The sequence below is a fragment of the Passer domesticus genome, chromosome 3 (assembly GCF_036417665.1).
Source record: "Passer domesticus isolate bPasDom1 chromosome 3, bPasDom1.hap1, whole genome shotgun sequence".
NCBI lineage: Eukaryota > Metazoa > Chordata > Aves > Passeriformes > Passeridae > Passer > Passer domesticus.
The window spans coordinates 59,484,656-59,509,876 of NC_087476.1; the positions used below are offsets into that span (position 1 = coordinate 59,484,656).

General features: G+C 41.4%; 1 protein-coding gene and 1 long non-coding RNA gene across 2 annotated transcripts in view; one reads left to right on the top strand and one right to left on the bottom strand.

The window, feature by feature from the left end:
* The window catches only part of LOC135296700 (uncharacterized), a 149,607-nt gene extending 148,345 nt beyond the window's left edge, over positions 1-1,262 (bottom strand). Inside the window, exon 1 of the long non-coding RNA XR_010358707.1 lies at positions 1,126-1,262. This is a non-coding gene — a long non-coding RNA (uncharacterized LOC135296700). The remainder of the gene's footprint in view (positions 1-1,125) is intronic.
* Positions 937-23,573, top strand: OPRM1 (opioid receptor mu 1). Its single transcript, XM_064413367.1, has 4 exons — positions 937-1,430; positions 15,382-15,734; positions 17,340-17,860; positions 22,896-23,573. Exons 1-4 carry the CDS (start codon positions 1,111-1,113, stop codon positions 22,932-22,934), a joined length of 1,233 nt encoding a protein of 410 aa, XP_064269437.1. The 5' UTR covers positions 937-1,110; the 3' UTR covers positions 22,935-23,573.
* Positions 23,574-25,221: the final 1,648 nt, after the last annotated feature.

Consider the following 25,221-nt stretch of genomic DNA (forward strand, 5'->3'; position numbering starts at 1 on the left):
TACCTGCCCTGAGCAGCACTGGTTCCCACTGCCTGTGGCACAAGAACATAGGTAAGCCTTATACTGAGATGCCCGGGACTCTGCATCTTTCTCTTAGGTTGCAACTTTTTTCCTATCCTCTTTTGTCATTACCACTCCTGAAATAGCGGGAGGTGCTCTGCACAGGGTGAGCAGAATAAGTGTGCATCCATGATGAGGCAGCGGGAGCAATCACTGCTACTCTGTCACCTTCCTGTTCACCAGGAGGTTTTTTTTTTCTCCCTTACCAGGGATCTCTTCTGATTTCATTAGTGAGACAGTAAATGAGCTAAGCCCTAATAATCAGCCATCAGGCAGTCCTGCACCTCTGTACTCATTTGGAACAACTGATCAGGGAAAGGTGCTGGTGAAAACAAGCAGTGTGCGAACTAAGCACCCAGTAACAATGAGTGTACGGCTCGAGAACGATTTTGATGTCGTTCTTATCTGTGTTATCACATCAGCTAACAATCACACCAACACGTAGGGGACGTGTTGGAGCTCTGAACAGAAGGTCCTCTGAAAATCCTGAGGACCCATGAGATCCGAGTCATTTCTAAAGGATAATTCTGTTCATAACCAACCCTCCCAAAATGTTGCCGTAAAGTTTGTTACATTTTATTACAATGCTCTATTATCTCTATAATCACTGAGGGCATCTTTTTGCCATGATCCCTGTCTCACTACGATAATCAGTCGCGCATTGATCTCCTCTCTGCACCGGCATTTATCTCGCCAAGCGAGCCTCCCCCGGTTCTCTCTTTCCGATGTTTGTCACCGATGCCTGTGGCGCTGGGGAAAGGAACATTTTAAGCGCTTTGCCTTCAAGTGCCACCCGCAGGGGAGGCGAGCACTGCCGGCGCTGCCCCCCGCAGGTGCGCCCCGCTCGCCGCTGGGGGCGGCCGCCGCCGCCGCGTCCCGCCGGCCTGGGAGGAGCGGCGGCGGGCAGCGGGCGCGGGGAGGCGGCTCCCGCCGCTCCTGCGGCCGCGGCCCCTCCTCCCGGCCCGCCCCGCCCGCCGCACACATGTGCCCGCGCCCCGCCGTCGGGCCGGGCGGGTGCCGTCGCCTCGCCGAGAGCGGGCCGGCAGCGCCATGGCTGTCGCCTACCTGCTGGGCAACGCGTCCGCGCCGCTCCTCGCCGGAGCGCTGGAGGTCCCGTTCGCCGCCAACGCCTCCGCCTGCCGCCCGCCCGGGCCGCCCTGCCCGGCCTGGGGCAACGCCTCGGCGGCGGCGGGCTGGAACCGCTCCGAGCCCTGCGGTGGCGGCAATGGCAGCGCGGGCGGCGGCGGGCCCTGCGCGCCCGCGGGCGGCGGCCCCTCCGTGGTCACCGCCATCGCCATCATGGCCCTCTACTCCGTGGTCTGCGTCGTGGGGCTCTTCGGCAACTTCTTGGTCATGTATGTCATCGTCAGGTGAGTGCCGCCCTGCCCCGCCCCGCAGCCCACGGCCGCTGCCGTCGGGGCGGAACGCCGCCGCCCGGAGCCGGGATGCGGGACGGGGTCCCGGCGGGGATGTGCGGTCCCCTCCGCCGGGCAGCGCGCAAAGGGGCGCACTGACGGGTGCGGACGGGCGCCGGCCCCCGCGGGAAAGGGAAGGAGGGTTTTGATAAAAAGCCGGAGCGGGTGACGGTGGAAGAGAAACTTGCGGTGGAGCAGTGAGGGGCGGCCGGTCCGTCAGAAACCGCTGCGCGTCCGAGCAGGACCCTCCGAGCTGCCCACCTCTGCGAGCGGCTCTGGCAAACGGGGCCTGAATCCCGGACTTGTTCCCTAAGGAGCGAGGGTTTAAAGGGACTGTAGCCACTGCCTGTGAGCGTGTACGGGTACGGGGTGGTACACGGACAGCCGGTGCGCATCCACCTGTCTCTCCAGCCACCTCTCCCAAATGCACGAACAAAATGTAGATGGCACCGCGGTTAAACGCTTCTCTGTGGCCGTGTTTGGAGGTCCTTTGCTTCATCTAAATGTGTGTATTGAAATTCATTTATATATGGTTATAGACATACACGTGTGTAAATAGGTATGCCGTGATCGCGACCGCTTTCTGTAATCCCGGTGTTCTGGGATTACCGTTTTCTGTAATCCCTGCTCCGGCACTTCGCAACTTTCTCGCCCGCAAGAGAAAAAGCCCCCAGTGGGGCTGTCAGAGATCAGATCACGCGCGATAAATCCATCGCCCGTAAATGAGCGGAAAACGAGCGAGGGGGAGATGAGAGAGGCTCCCTTGCCGGCCTGGCAGCGGAGCTGGGCAGGTGGCTTCCGTGGGGGAACACTGCCACCTCCCGGGAGCGACGGCCCGGCAGCGGGACGGCGGGGCGCGACAGGACGGGGCCGACAGGGCTCATCTCCCTTGGTGGCTGCTCGTCCATTGAGCCCTGGAGAGCCCAGCGGCCGCTTTTAAATGGGGAGATAGGGGTGGTCCAGGGGCGCGCTCCGTTCCTATCGAGGCAGCCCCAGCACTTCCATTCCCCTCCCATCTGGAGCGTCCGCTCTCCCTTTGAGCTCTGCGCTCCCCGAGGAGCCGGGGCTGCAAGAGCCGGGGCTGCAAGAGCCGGGGCTGTCTCTTGGCACCGCTGGCGAACCCGCGGCCGCGGGCGGCTTTGCGGTGCGCGGGTTTGCGGTGCGCAGTGGCAGCTGTGGAAAGCCGGGGGTGAGGGTCGCGGTCGCGGTGGGGTGTTGCAGCAGGAGGGAGGATGCGGCACGTGTTAGGGATGTCACTGCAAAGCCTGTGCATCTGGTAGACCTAGCGGGAACACGAGTGATATCCGTCAGTGGTTCAGACTCTAGCAGTCCAGAAGCCTTGTGGGTTTAGCTGTGCTTTAGAGGCTGCATGCACAGAGCTGGGGAGATTGTCTTCTGTCTTGTGGTTTTGGTCAGTCTGAAACTCAAGCTGTCTGTGTGAGGATACATCTGCAGAAAGGCTGCTGAGTGGGGGCATGACTGCAATCACCATAGCAGTGTTGAATGCATTCCTCTGGGAGGAAAAGCAGATGCACAGTGTAACAGAGACAGGATAGCTGTCAGCAGAGAAATATGCCGCAGCTTGTCCCTGAAATTATGTATTTATTATCCTGGGCATAACCCTTACTAGGTTCATATTTCTTACAGTAATTAATTGAATTACACTTGCACCACAAAGCCAAATCTAATGAGGCACTTGTGTTTAGATTCCTATCTAAAGAAAGCATCTTTCCCTGAGATGGCAGCTTACAAACAAAAGCCAGAAGCAATCAGAGAAAGCAAAAATGTATTTTCGTTTTACAGAAGAAAACACAAATTAAGTGGCTTGTCCAAAAACATCAGGAATTTTATGGCAAACCCCACATCTCCTGTGCAAGAACAGCTTTTGGTGTGACAGAATTCCTTCCCAATTAACACCACAGCTGTTTAGCAATCGGTATGACAAGAAATTTACATGCTAATGGCTGACTAGGATCTGTGGCTTAAGCAACATAAAAACACATTCCCTTTCTGTGCTTCTCTGCACGTGTAGTATATCTGTTCAGCAATAGGGAACTTAGTGATTTAGTTCCTGCTGGAAGCTATACTAGCTTGAAAGTGTTTCAAATCGTACAATATGATGAAATGTGCTCACATTCATGCCTCCTTGCATCCAACTACACGTAAGAGGCCAAAGTTTCACTGGATTGAATTTGCCATCATATAAAACTCCCCTTCTTTATTTGCCTTTCCCATCACGCCTGCTCAGGAAGAACAAAATATTGAACTTCAAATTAATTGTGAGAGGAATTGAGGCTACTAAAAATTAGGAATTTTGAGTAATATTGGTACCTAGTTTGTCTTGAAAATACTAGGAGCTGGGAGGTAGGTGCATAGATGTATGAAAATGTCCTACTCGCCTTTCAGAGTCCAGCCCCAGTGAAAGCAACAGTGACTTCAGATCGAGTGTACTGCATGCTAACATCTCATGCTTGGTTTCTTTGGAAATAGTTTTAAAATAATTATATCATTCTTATAAACATTATTACTCTTAAAATTTTTTCACGTGAGGCAAATCCAGGGGTTTGGAGCCAGAGCTGTGCAAGTGCTGGCCTGACAGGGAACTATCACTCAACAATGCCACCCTGCTATCTCTGCTGGGGCAAACAGAGGTCAGAAAGCAGATACGTGCAAGGAGGAGTTAGAAATGTATTGTGATTATCAATGTGAAAAGAAGGCTCCTTGTGCAAAGCATATTGACCATAGGCATTCCAAGATTTCCAATTTATACACATTACGTTATAATTAATGTATTCTCATCCCTCATTTTTCCAGATGGTTCCTTTTCAGCTGAATGCTTTCATCCTTGAATTAATATTTACATGTTTTATATGTAGTGTGCGAGGCTTAACCTCATGTTACTAACACTGAAGTGTTTCCTTTCTCAAGTACCAAAAAATGCCTTCAAGTGACAGCAGTAGTAGTTTAATAGGTTTTACTGCTAGCCATGAATTCCCTGTAACCTGAAAAAATCTATAGATAATTTTTCGTTATCTGCTTTCCTCATGTTCTTTGTGTAAGTGGAAATTACTAATATGAATACAATGTCATTATGGCTATATCAACAGCAAATGCTATTTCTGCCTGCTGTGGAGTACAAGAAGATGGTATAAAATTAGTACCATGTGGCATTGAATTAATTTACACAGTAATCCAAAGGCTTTTCCATCTTTCTCATCGAGTTGGTGGGATATTAGTCTCACAGTTAGAGTGGAAATAAGAATATGCCTTGTGATTAAGGCAATATGCTAGAAAGCTGCAATAGATCCTAGATGAAAATTTTAAGCATCACAGGTCTGGAAGAGAGGGAGCAGCTGAATAGCTCACAGAGGCTCCAGTCCTCCACAATCCAAATGCTTCAGGAGAGCTGTAATTCCACCAACAGCCGCTGCAGTCACTCAAGTTCAGAGTGATTTCTCATTTGTTTTGCTATAATTTTTCACATACCATAAACAAATAGGTCTCAGGTTCTCTGCAATCCTTTGTAGAGGAAGGAAATGTCTTGTTTCACTGAATAAATGATTACACTGCTTTAAAAAAAAAAGGCAAAGAGGGAAAGAAGTCAAAGAAATCTTCTCTCTGAAATCAAGAGAAATCATTCTGCTCAAAACAGCCTCTTAATAGTGTTTTGAAACAAAAGGGCTGTGGCTGAAGCATCATCTAATCTGGAAAGGTTGTGCAACACTGAAAACTCTGGTTCAGCTGAGTTCACTCACAATTCAGAAAAATTGTTTTATCAAGTAGAACAGACTTAGAGTTGAAATTTCAGTTGTAGAAATAATTGATATCCCCAGAAGAATAAATATTCTCACATACGTGCACAGAAGTGTGGAGCCTTTTTAGAGAAAAAAAATCTGGAAATTATCTCAAGCTTGAAAGTGGGTGAAGCAAAACAAGTGTTTCTAAAAAACAGGTTCTTTGGAAGGTGTCATGGTGTTATGGATGTTGTATGTAAAGTGACCTTCAGCATCTCTTGTAGCAGCACAGATCAGGGAGCTTAGAAACCAAGAAATGCATAAAATTCCTGCTTTTCTTTCCTGTCCACAGCCTCATGAACCTCTCTGCATTTGCACAGCATTGCTTGTGTGTGTGTCCTGCCTCTTCCACTGACTGCAAAGATTCCGCCCCCGTGCTAAGAGCTGAAAGCCTCAGCAGCCTTATCCAGTCATGTCAATTATGAATTAATACAGCTCACAGCACCAGCCAGAGAGGACCTGGGGACAGGACTGAGGGAGCACTCTTGGGCAGGAGCAGCAGAGGAGCTGAAATAAATCAGCAGCGTAGCAAGGGGGTGACCCTCAGCATCCTGCCTTACAGAAAGGCAGGTGTCCCTGTTTGCATACTGTTTGTGACAGCATTTACCAACCTTTGCTAGTGGGTAAATGTTTAACTAGCAAGCAGCTCCCCTCCCTCCACCAAGATGAAGGAAAGAAGACAGATAAAATGGAATGTATACCTTTATATTCTTTTTTTTTTTTAATTATGTTTTTACAGACATGATGAAAATTTGACCAAAAATACATGAGGCTGCAACCTGGCGGTAGCACCCATCCCACTGAGGAAGCACCCGAGGGATGAGTGAGAGCTCTGCAGCCCCAGACTCATCTCCAGAGCCTGTGCCTGGCCGCAGTCCCAGTGAACTCCTGCACACAGGACAGCGTGCCAGGCCCAGGTGCACAGACCCTCTGGCTCTGCTAGTGCCTACCACCAGGCAGTTCTGGGCAGCAAACAACCCTTCTCACTCAATTTGTCTGTAAAAAGCTGTTTGATCCCACTGTAGTTTTCCTGGAGTGACATTATGGTAATGGCCCCCATGATAAAATAGTGTTAAACACTTTCTCGTTGTTTTTTATTTTTAATTTCTTTATAAAAATAATCAAAAGTTACCAACTTTTCAAGGCTTCAGTAAGGGTAGAAAATACTGTAGGCACATATTGCTTACATTACATAATTACTAATAAGCTGATGACTAATGAGCTATTTAGCTAACATAATCCTGAAGTACTGCTTTATTTCATTTTAATTTATAATGTTTTCACAAACCATTGAGCATAACTTTTGCTGAACATTGTGGATATCTTTTATAACTTTTCTAGATCAAAAGGTGACATATTTACAAAAATCTCAAACATTTGGTGCAAGTCCAAATGTCACAGAATCATAATGTAGCTTATTAGTCTCTTTTCTAGCCATAGCCAGCAGCTGGTATTTAGTCACAGAGAGGAAAAAAATAGGGGAAAAACTGTGTGAGTATCCTTCTAATAGACTTTTAGACTGCAGAGAGTTTCTGAGCTGCAGTTTGCATCAGCATTTATTCAGTAGCTTTTTGTGGATGTTTCTAATATGCAGCACTCCCCCAAAAAATGAGGATCAAAAATAAGATTGGAAGAAGAAGGTCACAAAGATTGCCACTACTAAACAAAGTTGCTTCAAAACAAACATGTGAAGAATTTTTATGGATTCCAATTTGGTTATTTTTAAGCTTAGGTATTTATAAGATGGTTGTTGTAGAGATCTTCATTAACTGACATTTTCAAAAAATGATTTCATTATGATTCCAAGTGAAAACAATATTTCAGTGCTTGATAAGTCTCTTCAAAATACAAATCCACTCTTGTAACTATATTTTTAAAAAATACAAAAACAACTATTTTATGAATTGTTGTACTTAAGCTGATCTCAAAGAAAGCTCTTTTTATAACCATCTGTGTCTTCTTTGGTTTACATCATGAAGTTTGGGTTTATGGTATTGAAAGTGGGAATATTATAATTATCTTTCAAAGACCTCTAGTCCTTTTTGGAAGTGGACTTTTAATGATGTTCACTATCAAGGAGTTCCACAGCTTAAACAAGTTGTGATAAGCATTCTCATTCATCCATTTAATGTTAAACACTTCTAAATTTTATTTATATTTCCCTTTGAATTTACATGATGAAAAAAGGTAGGGATGACGCACCATAGCTAATCAAATAACTGTGAAGGACATGAAATAGATTTTTTCCACCTTCTTACTGAGAAGTGTTCAATTATCAGCTATAAGATCTTGTATCTCAGATCAAGAATTAAACTTCAGAACAAAAATGTTTGTGTAAAATGGAACATCTCCTCGTCGTGTTGTGTGGACCAGTTCCAACTGAGTGAAGTCTCTTTTTTAAGGGGGAACAGGGAGCAGCAGTTGTCACAGTGCTAATCTTCAGCCCTGGGATGTACTGCCCCTATAGAAAAATCATCTAAGGTGCCAGTTACCCAAATCACTCTCATAAGATTGTGGTCTTAGTAACTCCCTCAGAGTCTCAGACACAATCTCATCCTTGTCATGTAGAGACTGAGTCCATGATTTCCAGTACTTTTGATTTGGTCTTCTCATATAGCACATAGCTGTGCTCCTTCTTTCTCTCCTGCCAGCCTGCACCATTGCTTGCTTTCCCCTTCTCCCCACATCATAGCAAGCCTTCCTCCACGTTTATTCTCTCTAGTTCTTTTGTCTCATCTCTGTTGCTCCTTTTCAGATCACACTCAACAGCTTCACCAGAAGATCCCAATCTCCTGCATGCTAGAGGCCATACCTTGTACACCTGGCGTTACTTTGGTGTGTACAGTCTGTGTATGGCCTGGCCTCCAGCCCCACGGCACCTCCCTGCTACCCTCTGACCAGGGACATTGATTACCTGCTGTTCCCTACCACACCTTTAGGGCTCTCACATCTGCTGGCGTTAAAACTGTCTTCAAAGGCTTCCCTGCTGACCAGGGATATTTCATGTACAGTCCTTATCTCAGGTGATCAGTCTACAGATCAGGAGGAGGGTACCAGCGCCTGGAAACCAGACAAACTAGCTGATAACTTGTCCCCTGTAGGAAAATGTCACCACATTATCTGTTATCAGAGGTGTAGTCAGCAGTTTTACTCTCAGCCACACTTCCCTGAAGGCAGAGGGGAAAAAGTCAAACTGAATATACTGACAGTTTTCCTTTATATGTCTTCCTAGCAAAGCAAAACCTTCAACAATAAGCACCTGCTGCTGGATAATGGAAGTACATTGAAGTTAGCCTTTTAGCACCATTGATTTATTTCAGAGAGATATGTTACACAATAACCATGAAAGGAATGACCTTTATTGGAGACCCATGTATGCTTCAGCCCCAGGCAAACAGAGACTCAAATAAAAGTGGTTTGACAAACAGGCCAGATTAAGTTCTGAAATAATTGGCAGGTAATTTTCCCCCTGTTCAACTAGGCTGCAAGGGAAGGAACTGTACCAGCAGATGACTGTTTGGGCACTGAAGCACACTTATTACTGTCATTTGTTTTTTATCATTAAGTAGCTTTTTATGATGTCTGGGAAAAGCTTGTTTTATTTTCTCTGTGTGGGGACTAAACTAACTGGCTTAAACTAAATAGCAGAAAGAAAACTTCTATATTATGCCTTTCAGTAGCCAAAAAAATAAAATCAGGAAGAGCCACAAAGACAGCAGCAAGTCATTTTTGGTCCAAAGTCCATCACAGGAAAACAGGATGAGTCAGATACCCTCACAACGCCACATAATTTCCCAAAAGACTGGCACAGAAGACTAAAGGTGACTCTGCCTAAAAGGCTTTTGTTTAGCTCACTCTCTCCCAAAGCTGAGATATGAGATAAATTCTTCATGGGTTCTGAACACAAGAAAAATGGTCCTGACCTGGTGCTACTTCCCAGGAGGTGATGTGCTCTGCTTGCTTCTCCTGCATCCTGTAAGCAAATACTGCTGGATGTGCACGTGCCTTGGCACTGTCCTGATGAGAGGAAGGGATAAGCTGGGAAGTCAAAGAAGCTAACAAGGTAACTCAAGGGAAGTAAACTTTGGTGACATTCTGGCCAAACCTCATTTGTACCGTGGAGGAGAATAAAGTGACAAAGCAGTGGGAAAACAAATTGTCAGGGAGAAAAGAGGTAGCAACTGAAGTAAGTACAGTCCAGCAGTTCCCTGCCCTGTGCTCAGGCCCACACTGACCACATACAGGCTCAGACTCCTGCAGAAAATGGACAGCCAGTGAGTGAAGAAAGGAGAGAAAGCTGCTCCAGAACAATGTATGTGAAGTATGACCGAGTTTATCAAATAACTAAGTTATTTGATCTTAGATGTAATGCACTCCCTCAGTATGTCATGCCTTGACATCTAAGTGATGGCTAATATTTTTCATCTCTAATTGAATCACAGCAGTGACTGGGTAGTGCTGGGAGTCAGGATGCAAGACTTTAACAGGAGGGAGCAGCAACTGCTTCTGTCTTTCTTGAAGTCATCAAAAGCTTCCTCACTCCCCCATTTCAGCTTTTACCCTCAAACTCGATGGGTGCAGGAAGTAAGTGAATGTGATGCAGATTGCACAATTTCATTGCAACCAAGTGTGAATGCTTTCAGCTTTATACCTGCTTAAGGTTTTGTATAGTTTTTCAATTTGTTGTTGGTTTGGTTCACTCAGGGCTTACTGTGTTTAAATTACAGCCTTGTATAAGATCTCTTTAGTAGAATATACATCAAGAGGATGCAGAGGTTGTTAACCATAAGATGGCACCTCTAATCTGGGTGGCCTTACTGCCTAATAGCCTATCAGCGTTGTGCACAAATTTATGGTGCTAGTAGTCAGAGATGAAATTAAATGGCTTAAGGAAAAAGCATTCAGAAGTACCCATTAATAGAAAAATCAAAGGCTTACATTTTCAAGGTAATTAAATCATGTGTTCACAGACAGGAAGGTTAGACCTGTCTAGAATATATGACTTCAAAACTTTTAATAGGTTACAGCCTGCCACAGCACACGTCACAGCTGTGGCTGAGATACACTATGGGTCTTTCACTCTATGGACACCTTGGGAAAAAAAGGATAATAAAATAGATGGATGTCAATAAAGTCCATCATTTGAGACCCTTTAGCTCAAAGGTACTTCCCAGGATGTGGCTTGAGAGACTTCATTTCAGTGTTAAATATTAAAACTGGATTGGCAGACAGAAAAAATTTTTCAGGGTTTTACAGACCACCTTGAGTAGGTCATGACTTTGTTCAAAGCTTTAAGGGCTCAAGAAAAATTGGAAGTACCTGATATCTCAAGAAAACATGCCAAAAAATTCATTTTTCCTACTGTTTTTGAGTTGTATATACAAGGTGCACCAGAACAGTCATGGGGAAAAAAAAAATTAAATTGATTCAACTTGGCATACTTCACATGGTTTTAATCTTCCCACCCAAGGCAACCTCAACTAATCTAATGTATGCACATAATGATTCTTCATTTGTTTAACAAGTCATTTATGCAAGAAGAACATGAATTTTAAATGCTAACCTAATCTCCAGCATCAAGAAGAGTTATGTTAGGTTGTCTGCATGCAAGACCTAACTGTTGGCTGTTGTTTCTTTCAGCAGCCAAACCATTTTTGAGAGTGACTGCTTTCTGCAGTGAATCTCCAGTGATTTTGTCCGGTTTTTCATGTATTTTGCACTGAACTTAAACACGAATCTTGAAGTAGTCTTTGTCTCCAACTTAGCATTCTGTAGACAAAACCTTGCATGCCTTTGTGTGCTGAAAGTAATTATTACCAGTCTGTCATCGACCAGCCCATTTCCTAAGTGCAAAAGACTTTCTGCTTTCCTCCTTATTGATGTTATTCAGTGAGGAAATTTTTCAAATTAATTCATAATGTTATGTATTATTCTGAGCTGCATCATTATCATTATTAATAATTACTATAATATAATAATATAGTGATTTATCATGATTATTATTGGTGTTGTTATTATTATTGTTGTTGTTGTTATTATTATTAGGGACATGACTACATGAATTGTATAGACTACAATAGCTGTATAAAAACTCTGTGAGTTTTTGTGATAAATAAGGTATGATGCAAACTGAAGATTTCATTAAATTTCAAGAACCTTAAAAGAAGAGACTCGTAAAAATATTTGAAGGTAGTAATTAAGCTGTTGGAGTGGACAGGCCAGAAACAGGCCCGTGGCAAATGTCTTTGCAGAGTCATGAACATGCTCACATGTCTCCTGTTGCATGAGAAGTGGAAGGGAAGGCGCTCCTGGCTCCCTTGGGAGCTGGAGTGTCTCTGAGGTTAATCTGGTGAAAGTTCTGTTTGGTTTACAAACTCTGAGTGGCCCGTGGGCAGACAGTTGAGGGGCCCATTTCAAGACTTTCCTTGAATGCTAGCAATATGGTGAGTATGTGAGTCTTTTATTCGTGGGGTTTCCAGATGAAGGAAGAAATTATCAATCTGACTCCATGTTCTTAGAAGGCTAATTTATTATTTTATTATCTGTATTATATTAAAGAATACTAAACTAAACTATACTAAAGAGTACAGAAAGGATACAGACAGAAGGCTAAAAGATAATTAAGAAACACTTGTGACTCTCTCCAGAGCCCCGACACAGCTTGACCCTGATTGGCCATTAAGTCAAAACAATTCACATAAAACCAATGAAACAACCACCTGTTGGACAAACAATCGCCAGCCACATTCCAAAGCAGCAAAACACAGGAGAAGCAAATGAGATAATACTGTTTTCCTTTTTCTCTGAGGCTTCTCAGCTTCCCAGGAGAAGAATCCTGGGCAAGGGAGTTTTTCCAGAAAATATGACTGCCACAATCTGAGCTGAATTCTCACTCTTTTGTCCATTTCTTTTTCTTATTCCAAGCAAATCTCAGTTTAGTGGACCTGTACAGCTCAGGTCTTCAAACTTGAAGTCTACTTTAAAGCTTTGTAGGATTGAAGATAAAGACAAGGCTGAACTTTCCCTAAAAAATTAGGCAGACATAAAGTGTATTCTTACTGTTGTAAACCTGATTTATTGTCCACTATTACCAGCAAAACAACAGTTTGTGAGCAGATATTTTATGATATAAAACCTGCATTGAGGAATTAGGAGGGCTATACTAGTAGGTGCCAGTATTATAATGAGCATAATTAATTTGGATATATACTAAGAGCAGTATTGCACTAAATATTCAAAAAAGGCCCCTGATTCATCACATTTTAATAGTCTTTTCATTGCAGAGTTGTAGAATAAAAGTAAGGCCACCCAAAGCCAACTTCTGTCTTCACTTGCAACCTTGCTCTTTGTTGTGCAGAATTTAATACTCTTGATGTTTTAGACGCTGAAATTTCAATGTAAACAAAATACCAGTATTCAGATATTCATGAGTTTGCAATTAAGATTTTTTTCAAATATCTGTTAAGTTTTAGATTCTCTAGCAAGTTTGAATGAAAGTGTGAAAGCAGCACACTTAAATGACTGCATTTATAAATGTTGGTATTGCATTATAAATTTTGGTATTACTGAGTCCCTCTCAACTGTAGAAATTGCATCACTTATACATCTGTGTCTGGATAATAGAAATGTTTGTTCTGCTTATTCAAATAGGTAGACTTAGCAAAAAGTATAATAGCAGCTAAGATCAAGTCTTTGAAAAGCTTCATTATGATTGACTGTTACTTTCCATGCTGTTAAAATTATGTTTAATCAATTGCTTTGGTATTTATTTGTTCATGCTGAAAAGTAATCCTGGGGACACTAATAATCTACTTATTTGGAAAAATACATGTTTTGCAAAATGTACCTTCCAGAAATAAACCCCTTATAAAATCTTTAAATATTTCGTACCGAGAAATGCCCATAGAATTCACTGAAAAGAATATTGTGAATTTCAATAGGCTTTTGTTGATTAGGCAGCAGGTGGAGGTAAATACTTTCTATCACCATAAGAGTTCTGCTTCTATTCATTGTAAGAACAGCATGGTTAGAAGTACAAAGATTACAGAGTACATCAAGCAAAACCCTTCACTAATGGTCTACAGAGGCCGTTACACAAAGCAAGTCCAAGAACTTTTAAACTTAAACTGGCAATGAAAATTAGATGGCAAAACTGAAAAAATATGCAGCATTTAAGTGGGATAAGGCCCATGCCCAGTGAAGAAACTTTATTCTTTTTATTCAGAGTATTTTTGTGTCCATCCTTTGTCATGCTATCCTGAAAGTCATTTACGTATTGGTTGATCGTTTGGGCTTTATTGCTGCGTCAAGCATTCCTTTTAAATCAGAATGCCTTTAATTACTGCTAACAAAGCATTGTCGTTATTATCAGACAGTGCAGTCTCCAGACAGACCTCTCCTAGAATCACATGTGATGGCAGCAGCACTGAGCAGCATTCCCAAATGTGCTTGCTTGTCCATCTGTGAAGAAGGCAGGCAGTCATCTAAGGTCTGAGCAGGGATCAGCAGCCTGGGTGAGGGCACAGAATCCTTGTCACTTTTGAGAGCCACTGCCCCTCTGTCGCTGTCCTGGCCTGAGCAGATCAGGTGGGAGCAAGCTGGATATGTCTGCTCACAACACGATCAAACCTTCAGGTCAGCTCTGGAGAAACCTTCAGCTGCTCCTGCATATCTCAGGCCTTTGGAGAGATATTCATTTTGATAAACTACAGGGCTTAGTACCGGATAATATTAAAATCAGAATATAAATGTTGCTGCTTTTATTCTCATCTGGAAGATTGTCCAGCAAATTGCCCAAGAAATGTTTTCTTTTCCTTCCAAAGAGATTTTAGAGCCGTAGCTTTTATTGTGTACCTCTCTCATACTGCAATCCTGTACATTTCCCCCAATTTCCAGAGGAGAGACTTGTAGATGTTTGCAGCATCTACCTCCTTCTGTGTTAGTTACAAACTTGTTATTTAAATGGAGTTAGGAAAGTTTTTACAGGACTTTCACAATATGGAGTTTATTTATGACTTGAAAGTATCATATTTAGATCATACTTTCTCAAGGTATCAATCAAGATAGTGTTTGAATCTACTTGAAAATCTGTTTTTAAAAACCACCCTAAATTGAAATTAGGATTGTTAGTGTCTTCTCATGCACAGTGCTAAAAATGAGAGAACAGATCCAGTACCAATGACTTAAAATGTTCATCATAAAAGCTTTCTAGGTCCATTCAACATAAAGTCTGCATTTCTGCACATCCTACCAAAGAAAAGTTCCAAATGTGCATTCCCTACACAATCCTTTCATTGGGATTTTTTGCAACTGACTCATGTTTTGAAGAAATCTAACTCAGCGATAAAACCCACAAAATTATGTATTTTATGTTTTGTTTTCCCTAGCAGGTTCCCTGACAGGTCTTTTGAAATGAGCTATTCCTCTTGAAAAGCACTCCATAAATTGTAAAATATTTGATCAAACACTCTTCTTATTATTTTTGCAGAAATGGAAGGAAGTTTCATCAAAAGAGCAAGCCATCTGACCCCCCAAAATTCAAGCAGCCACAGGGCCCAGCAATCTCAGCAGCAATGAGGGCAGCATGTCCAGGAACATTACTTAAATTAAAACTTTTTTTGTACCACTGAAAAAGTACAGCATCCACATAAAAAATGGGTCTCAAGTGCTGCTCATTTGGAATGACACCATTACTACTTCACAACTTAGTAACAAATTTTCTATTTCTACAAAACATAGTTATGATATTTGGCATGACATCAGCAGGTATAGAAAATCTCTCCATGTGGTACAGTATCTGATCTGTAAACATACAATTTTTTTATCTTCTCAATTCATTAGCATCAATAATATTGTTTCTTCTATGTATATCTTTTTCTTCTGCACAAGTTAAATTAATCTTTTCTTCCTTACACCCTTTAGCTGATGTCTCACTGAACTGCTAACATGGAGGTGAATCATAGCATGGTCATTTCTTTAAAAGCAGGAAATGTGATCTTTGACAGTATCTGGCACATTATTTTACAGAAGCTTTTTATAGATACACAAATTCAGTTTTATTTAACAATGTCAGTTGTGGTCATTCACATGCTCTGCCAATTTTTTTTTTCTAGGTACACGAAAATGAAGACTGCCACCAACATCTATATTTTCAATCTTGCATTGGCAGATGCCCTAGCAACAAGTACTCTGCCATTCCAGAGTGTGAATTACTTGATGGGAACTTGGCCATTCGGTACCATCCTGTGTAAGATTGTTATATCCATAGATTATTACAATATGTTCACTAGTATCTTCACACTCTGCACCATGAGTGTGGATCGCTACGTGGCTGTTTGCCACCCAGTTAAGGCGCTTGATTTCCGCACCCCCCGGAATGCCAAAATTGTCAATGTCTGCAACTGGATTCTTTCCTCTGCCATTGGCCTGCCAGTCATGTTCATGGCAACTACTAAATACAGGCATGGTAAGTCTGGCTTTCATTCCTAAATTGAGTGCTCTACATTTAAACTCCCTTCTGCATTGTTTCACTGTAGTGTAGAGGCATTGAATTAACTTCTGACCTCTAACCTGTGTAAAGCAAGTATCAGTGCAAATGAGCCCCTTCAACAATTTTACATCTGGCTGTAGTTGACTGGACAAGCCATGCATGTGATCTGTGTTTAGGGCAAGTTTGGGAGATAACCCCCAAAGGGGCTTCTCTACAAAAGCAGATTCAATTGTCCCTCCCCCCTCCAACCGGTTCGGGAGAAAATATCTCCTTGGAGAAAAGTGGAAAGAAACCTGTTTATTAAACAATAGAAACCAAACAATATTAACAATAAAACTTCTCACTGCTCCAAAGAAAGCAAACTCAGAACAGTCCCCTCCCCAGGTTGCAGCTCGGCTCACTCAGTCTCTGATCAGTCTCTCTGGTGCTGGAAACGCCGTGGCCCAGGCCCGGCCAGGGGGGCCACAGGTGGAGCTGCCGGTGCTCTTCTGGGTGTTCAGTCCAGAGCAGGCTTGAACAGGTCCAAGAAAAAAGGAAAAAAAATCACAATGCAGAGAACTTCTTTGCCTCAGCTAGCTAAAACTAACTAAAAGCAAGAAAAAGGGAAAAAAGGAGCTCTGTCCGGCTGTCTGTCCATCCGCAGACAACACAGTCCAGGAGCAGGAATGTGGAGGAGTGAGAGCAGTCTGAAAACAAACTGCGCGCTTCTTCCCTCCCCTCCTCACTGTCTGGAAGAGAGTCTTAAAGGTGTAAAACTTATTATTCAGTATAAACAGAACAAGACGATTGGGGATAAAAGCATCATATAGTCAACCCAGGACATACAACAAGCAGCTCCAGCTCCTTCAGTGGATCCATGCAAGTCTTGATGTCCCACTTGGTTGTCCCACTGTCCCACTGTAGTGTTTGAAAAAGCCAATCTCCGCCTGCCTGCCTTCTGCTGGGGGGTCAGTTCTGCTGAGCTTCAGCACAGGAGTCTGTGCTTTACCCAGGATACTCCCACTGGGAAGCTGGCAGTTATGTTACTCCCTGTCTGGCAGAACATGATACAGAGCAGATAGCGTGTTCTGGACCACTGGTGCTCCAAGACCTTCCATAAAGGGACAGTGGCAGCATGTCAGCATAAGTTCAGACCCTCCACAGTGCATAGTTACCAAGTGTCTTGTTCTTTTCCCTATTGCCCTGAAATGCTCAAACTCTCAGCATATATGGTGGCTTAACAATCTTTCTTTTCACCATGTTTTATACTGAAAGTGAATATCAGTCAGTTTAAGCATATATGACAATTCAACTCTTTTCCTTGTTTAGTATACATTAAATTCCAAGCCATAATATGCAAAAGAGAACATGTTAATTTGGTTTTGTTTTCCTAACTTAACGCTTCATGCATGTTTTGCAGCACTCTGTCCTACCAATGTTTGTACAAATGACAGGTCACAGATTGCTTCATTTTCCATGTTTACTTAGGTGTAAAGTCTTCATATATTTGCTTCCTGTGATACTTAATTAAAGAAAGGATTAAAGAAAAGCAAATCAAAAACTGACCTGACTGTTCTTCTCTGCTGTTTTCCTTTTCCTCAGGCTCAATTGACTGCACCCTTACATTCTCCCATCCTGCTTGGTACTGGGAGAACCTCCTGAAAATCTGTGTGTTCATCTTTGCCTTCATCATGCCGGTCCTGATCATTACGGTGTGTTACGGGCTGATGATTTTACGCCTGAAGAGCGTTCGCATGTTATCCGGCTCCAAAGAGAAGGACAGGAACCTGCGGAGAATCACAAGGATGGTTCTTGTAGTGGTGGCAGTGTTTATTGTCTGCTGGACTCCCATCCACATTTATGTTATCATTAAAGCCCTGGTCAACATCCCAGAAACTACTTTCCAGACTGTCTCCTGGCACTTCTGTATTGCTCTAGGGTATACAAATAGCTGCCTTAATCCAGTCCTTTATGCATTTCTAGATGAGAATTTCAAAAGGTGTTTCAGAGAGTTCTGCATCCCCACTTCCTCAACCATTGAGCAGCAAAACTCCACCCGAGTCCGACAAAACACTCGTGACCATGCTTCCACTGCCAACACTGTGGATAGGACTAACCACCAGGTATGACTAGCAGTGGAGATGTCATCTCTGGATCCAGGCCACCCGCTTGGAGATGACATGTGCTCTGAAGTTACCACTTACACTGATTTGTAGCTTTTGCAAGGTCTGAACACTTTCAAGGTTATATTTGAAACTGGTGTATGCATACACAGAGACCCCAGTCCTGCATGGTGCTGAGTTGTTCTCTGCCTTGCTTGATGCTCAGAAGCCAAGGGTTCTAAAGAGTACCTTGAGTGACTGGGTCCAGCGTGCATGCATGTACAAAGCACATTAAAAAAACAGTGTTTCACTTGCAGGATGTTTGCAACAGGTTAAAAAACACAGATATCCCTGTTCATACTCCTTGTCTGCTGACGGAGACAGGAGTGGGACAGCATACAGATCTCTCATCTTCTCTTATTGCAACAGAGAATAAAAAGATAAAAAACTCTGCTTGTTCATTTTGATTGATGTACAAAGAAGGCCTACCTAGCCTTGTTTGTCCTGAAAGTCATGCAAGAGATAGACCAAGGCTTGTCTACATGCAGTTCTTGTGTCAGATAATTATGGGTGAATAAGGTGGGGTTAGATATGTATATATATGTATATATAGATATGAAAATATATACACACGTTGAATATTAATGTGCCATTTTGCCATTTCAGGTATACCAAGAAAATACTTTTTCCATGTAGAAAAGCCTTTAAGAAGTAGGGATTTTATGGCACATCAGATAACAAGGGTTCTTTGTGTTTTTTTTTTTTTATTTAGCCTATTTTTGCATCGTTTTTGCAAAACTGTTTTGTACATGTTGAGCTTCATCTCTCAGCAAAACAGGAAAGCAAATCTTAACATTCATGAAAGTAATTCAAGCACATTGCAGTTGCTAAAAGAAGTTTGAGTTGTCTCTGTAATTCCTTAGAAATAAGAACAAAAGGCATAAGTCTGGTTCATTCCTTGCCGTGTCACCTTTCAGCAATATACTCAGGTTGCTCATGCAACAGTTTCTCACTGCTGCCACTTCAGCCACAAGCTGGCTGCCTCCTCGAGGTGCAAACTCAGTGGCTTCTTGTGAAAGCAGCTACCTGACACTCAGCTGCTACCAGATAGCCCAAATAAGAGTATTCCTATCTCCAAGGAGACTAAACAGTAATTGCACCACAAAAGGGGAGTGAGTCTAAAGTCTAAAGGGAGAAGGGCTAAAGCGAGAAGCTTTATTGAGCATCAACAGTTGGTGGTGTTCACCTGTGTCTGACTCATACATGCCAAACTGTGGCCTGTGAAATCAGCACCTGCTCAGTCTGGTGGGGAAGCAGGACTGCCAAACTTGGCATAGGTGCACATATATATGTATGTATGTATGTATTGTAGTATTTACTAGGTGTAGCAAATTACTACATTCATCTGTTAATAACGCATTTGTAATCCTCAGTGGCGTCAATTTTGTGCATGTGTCTGACAGCAAGATTGTATTTCTGTCTAGTACAATTCCAGCTTTTTAGAGTGCAGTGTGTATGCACCCATTTTCTACATTTAGTTGTATCTCTTTATATTACTTCTAGGAGAGCTGTAGCCTTCTAAACTTCTACCTATAGAAAAGATTAATGTGTACTAGGTACTGCCTAGAGGCTGAGTGGAATAAAAGCTGTTTCCCTGAGCACTGAGCAAGCACAGAATAGAAGATGATGTTTCCCAAAGAGATGTTTCACCCTATACCAGCAGGAGAGACAGCCTGCTGGGGCAGGGATGGAGCAGGCAGGTGAAGTGATCTTGAGCAGGCAGGTGAAGTGATCTTGGCAATAAGGAGGAAGCTAGTCCTATAGTTGGGTTCTTTTCTGGTTAGGGTGTTTTTTTTCCTTCAGGGAATAGTGATGAAATAAATTAGTTATGAAGAAATCATGCATATGTAAAGAGCAGGGAAGGGAAGGACACTGAAGGGAAGGGGAGGTGAGAGAAAGAATGCTGAGGAGAGAGGGAAACATAAGGAATGAGATCCAAGTGAGGCAGTAAGGATGGAAACTGAAGCAAAGAGCCAATCTGCATGAAACAAAAAAGGTGTATGCAGAGCTGGAACAAATTGTCTAACTGCTTTGGTAGCTCTTCCTAGCAAGTAGCCATCAGTTTTCCCCAGAGCCAGGGAGAAGAAGCCAGCACTTGGTAGCTCAGGTCCTCATAGGTGGGTGGATAGGACTTTGCATGTTCAGGTGTTTGAAAGGCCCTGGGGTGGCCAACTCCCTTTCCCTCACCAACATCCCTGCAGTCCTGGCTTTGGCAGCTGCTGATGCCAGATGTGCCCCCTGAATGCTGACCTGAGCCTTCTCCCTGGAGTTCAGCTCAGCAGCTGTTTGGTACAATCTTTCTCACTCTCCACAATGTCTATGGAATACATTCACAGCAAGCCATGTTCACAGCTTAATATTAAAGTTAATTCATCTTTTTTCTCCTGCAAACATTGCTGTAAGAGACATTTTTTGATGTCTGCTTTTATCAAAATGAGACACAAGATTGTTGAACTAATCTACACTAAAAAGGTTCTCTGGGATAATAACTAAAAATATAATACCTAATATTTTTATATTATTATTTTAAACACAAAAGGCCCTAGAGTGAATGCAGCTTTAGCTTTCAGAAAATAAAAGAAGAAAATAAACCCCCAGACAAACCAATATTTGCTCAGACAGTGAGATTCTGTAAATTCTGTAGACGGGGTATTCTTTTTACAGGTAAGTGCTTTCTGTAAAAGAAAGTCTAGCTTGTGTATCTATTGATTGAGGTAGACTGACAAGCTCTTTCTTGTATAGACAAGGCCTTGGAGAGCATTTTGTATGAATTCTAATTGCAAGGCTGTGTAGTACTTGGCACACTTCTTACCATTTTTTAAGAAACAGGTGTTCTACAAGTTGCTTTTTTGCCAAGAGAGAATTCTTTTCTTCTGCTAAATGAGAACTGCAAGTCTCAATCACATAAGGCCTAATACTTAAAGCATTTAAAAGCATTTAGAATTGACACTCTTAAGTATTTAAATTGTTGGAAGGAACAACAGTGTCTTCTACCATTTTAAAAGCACCAACAGGAAACATCATAAATATTCATATTATTCTGAGTTAATATAGTGGCCTTGGGCCTACTCTGTGGCTCCTTAGCGTTATCAAAAAGGTCTAGATTAAGTGCTTATAATTTTCAGGAGGGTTTATGCAATCTTACAAGTGCATTTGCATGGAGAAGGAGCGATGTAATCTTGGGGGCAAAAATGCTTGAAAAGCAAAACTGCTTTCTTTGAACTTTTCTCTATGACCAAGTGTTGGCAGGGGAGGGGGATGAAGGACCAAATAGTAGCTTTTGCAAATGGCTGGAGGTTTTTGACGTTGTTGACATTAACTGATTTGTATCAAAATCTTGGCAAGTATATTGAAATGGCTTTTACTTCAGATGCTCAGAGACTCTCTGCATCAATATATCTCTGAGATTAAAACGTTTATTTTTTTTAATTTAAAATAAATTGATAGTTATTTTTCCGTGAAAAGTGAGTTTTTGCTAGTATCTATGTGTTAATAACTAAAAATCCTAAATAATTAGGGAACTGGATTATTAATAATTATAGAAATCTGAGAAATTTAATTTGTTTCAGTGGATTAGTTTCTTTTTGACCCATTTTTTATAGCTGCTTTTATAGCAGCTTCACCTGAATATATCCAAGCAACTAAGGAAATTATGTATAGGCACATCTTCGGGATGATTTAGTGTGTAACTCTTCTTTTCAGTTTTAGCTTCTGATGCTTTTTTGTCAACTACTGAAATGTCTAAATGCCCTAATGGAAACTGTAAATCCTTCCCATATGCTCAGATATGTTCAATAACAAAAGACTCAGCCCTGAAAGCTTTGCCTTTACAGCCTGTATTGGCAACCACATGTAGACATGATATTGGATTCAAGAGAAAGTTTTTTGAGTTAAAACAAGGAAAAATTGAAAGCTAGTTTCATTTTGATTAAATGAATGAAGAAAGTGTTTTCTTACTGCTTCATTTTCCTTGTGCTATACGACCCACTGTGAACAAATGTGTGGAATGCTGGCGATTCCTGTTGCAGAAACATGAAAAAAAATTGGGCAGCTTCTTGGCAGATTCACATCTACCTGTATTAACAGATAATGGCCTTCCTATGTATTTTTAGGAAATTAATATTTCTCCTTTGTGAATTATACTGTATTTCAATAATAATTTTAAAGTACTGATTTCTTAAAAAGCCCATTTCTGGCGAGATAGTGACATCTATAAAACATTTGTAATAGATCCTTAAAACTGGCCTTTCTTTTGTAGCTGATATGTGTTGACACGGGCTCTTTGAGAATCTCCAGGCTCCATCTGTGTCTGTGCCATTCCATAAACCTTTGATTTGCAGTGTCTCCCACCCAGCTCTCAATAGGATCTGGTACAAAATTTGCTGAGCAAAAAGGGGTTGCAACCTTTCAGGATGTGCCATGCAGCAAGCAGGCTTCCTTGATGAAAACATCTCTAGTGCTGCCATGCCTGCATGCAAGTAGGGCTCAGCCTGGAGACTGTGGACACGCAGGGATGAGGGACTGATGGGTTTGTTTGCTGATAGAAGTCCACCTCACACAGAATTTAAACTAGACTATAACAGAAAATCCAAAAGTTAGACACTGCTCTGATATGGAAACAGAATGTATTCAACTAAAGCACAATTCCCCTATAACTGCTACAGAAAGAATACAGAGAGGGAGTGAATTTTTTCCATGCTCATGAAATTCATAGAGAGTTCCACCCTAGAAAGAGAACAACTGGCTTGATATGTAGTATATTCTAATTCTAATTCAAATTTCAGACCTACTAATGTTTCTTTGTGATCATTTCCTCTGTTGCTTCAGACAGAAGCTTAGTCTTGCCTTCTCTGGGCTATGTGCTCAGCTTTATACATCAGAACAGTAGCTGCAAATGAGAAATAAATTTCTCCTAAAAAAAACACACACACACTTACTAGTGGGTGGGACAATATGAAGCAATTGTTCATTGTATTTGCAATTTCTTTCCTTTCAGTTGGAACTTCAAGAAGCTGAAACTACTCCACTGCCGTGACAGGGTCTCCTGCTGCATGGCTCTCAGAGCAGTTGCCACTGCCACAGTGTGCTAGTGGGAACATGTAGGATATGCTTTCCCTCAAAAAAATACCACAGAGGGAAGTGCCTGCTTTTCCAGTCTGTGAAAAATTGCTTCTGCAGCACACCTGCATTGCACTTAACAGAAACATGAAATGTAACAACGAGCAGAGCCAGGAGATACAGGGGCCTTCCAGGCTCCAGTGTTCAAAGCAGTCCTGTTTACCAGGAGCACATTCATTAGTCTAAAACAAAGCTACTGTGCCTGTAGCAACCTGACACGCTCTTGGTAAGTTACAGTGGTGTTAAAACACATTGGCGACAAAAATTCAAAGGCTAGACAACTATAGCTGGAAAAATAAGGTGAGCTTTTGAGAATGGAAAATGATGGGATGTGAAGTTGTAATACTGTTGGGTACACTATTTACTCTTAAAATTTATTTGTAGAGGTGTTTTCTGTGCAGGTTATTTACATGCTGAAGTCTCATGAGGTCATGTAGAACAACACATTTGTAGTTCAAGAGGTCTTCTCTTGCAAGGGTTGCATGTTCTGCAGTTTCAAAGGAAAATTTTTTTCAGTGATCCCTTAAAAAAAAAAATAAAAAAAAGCAAAACAAAACACAACAAAACCCCTCCCAAAAAAGCCTCCAAGCTTCGTCTTCTGCTCCTATTTCACATAAATTTAAAAAATACTTTAAAATCAAAACAATGACCTATCACTTTTTCTAAAAGAGATGAGTAAATGAAAGTATTCTACATTGTTATTGATTGTCAAATGATCCCCAAAATAGCATAGATTAACATAAATTTCTTTGTGAATAAAAATGTAGCTATAAGCCTGTCACAGCTTGCACAGGCTGATGATGTCTTCTCTTTCTAGTAGTTTCTCAAATTTCAGCTGCTATGTCAGCAGCATTTTCAATTTGTAAGTAAACAAAAGCCCTTATGTGAAGTACTTGGAGCAGTTAATGCATTAGATCTTTTTAAAAAGGAAATTTTAAAAAACAATTTGCTAGACATCTACTATTTCTTAACCAAACCCATAGTATGCTTGCTTTTCTAATTAACGTGATACAGTCTGCATCTGAATTTTGTATTAGCTGCTAGAACACATTAAGATTTCAGGAAGAAACAATGTGCTGCAGCAAATGCCTTCTTAGCTGTTTTCTAGTATGAAGATTAGAAATATCCATGTAGATAATTTGTGGTTCAGTGGTATTTTCTAGACATTGTTACTTGCTCTGTAAATAAATCATCAGTAGTTAACTGGAGGAAAATTGTACTTTGATGAATTTAAGTGTATTCTGAAATACAACTATATGGAACAGGTGTTTTTTTTTGTTTTGTTTTTCTTTCTGCAGTCAAAATATATTTCTTATTTTCATTGTTAAAGTCTGTGTAACAATAAGGTTATGATGTGAAATTGTTTGTTTCTGCCATAGACTGCATAATAAAGATTGAAGACCAAATCCTTTCAAGTTGTAAATTAAAGGATTATTTGAGTTTCACCACTGTGTTGCAGCTAAATATGTAGCCTATATACAGCAGTATATGAAGCTAGATATAACAGAAGTGCCTTATTTTTTTTCTCTTTCTGTTGAAAATTCGACTGTGTGGTCATATGAATTTATGTTTAATTTTGTGCTAGTTTAGCTGTATCACTTCATAGCCATCATTAAAGTTTAAACCAGAGTCATCACCATTCTAAGAGGTTTTTGCATCTAATTTTTAAATAGCATAAGATAGACACTTGGAAGAAGTTGATACCTTGTTTTGCACCACACAGTAGTATTATTTAAATAACAAAACCAACATAGAATACACTAGATTTAAATGGAATAATATCCTCTGACATCATTACTACCTGATGGATTCAGAGTAGTCTGACATGATCACAACCAAAAAATTTTAAAATATTGAATGAATATTTGGAAAGTCTTAACTGATAGACCAAAAACATTTTAAAGTAAACTTAAGATCATTGTTTTGTGAGTAGTCAAAAGTTCAGCTTTCACAAAATTTACATAATTAATTGAAGCCATTATTTCTTCTTTACTTTGCATGAAGCACACAGGCGAAATACTGTGACTTGCCAGCAGACAGCCAAATATTTTTAAGGACATTTTCTGTTTCTGCAGTCCAACAATTGAGAAACTTGACTGTAAATATGTTTAGCAGTAATAATATTGTAGCCTTTATGGCTTAAGGATATGAGGAAGTAAATTTTATTACCAGAGCCCTAGTAAAAAGTAAGACAAATGTCTTTT

What these genes read in the sequence shown, in the direction of transcription:
- OPRM1 (XM_064413367.1), top strand. Translation starts at nt 1,111, where the DNA reads ATGGCTGTCGCCTACCTGCTGGGCAACGCGTCCGCGCCGCTCCTCGCC. An exon ending in AACTACTAAATACAGGCATG is followed by an intron (nt 15,735 to 17,339) that starts GTAAGTCTGGCT and finishes CCTTTTCCTCAG; the next exon opens with GCTCAATTGACTGCACCCTT. An exon ending in TGGATAGGACTAACCACCAG is followed by an intron (nt 17,861 to 22,895) that starts GTATGACTAGCA and finishes CTTTCCTTTCAG; the next exon opens with TTGGAACTTCAAGAAGCTGA.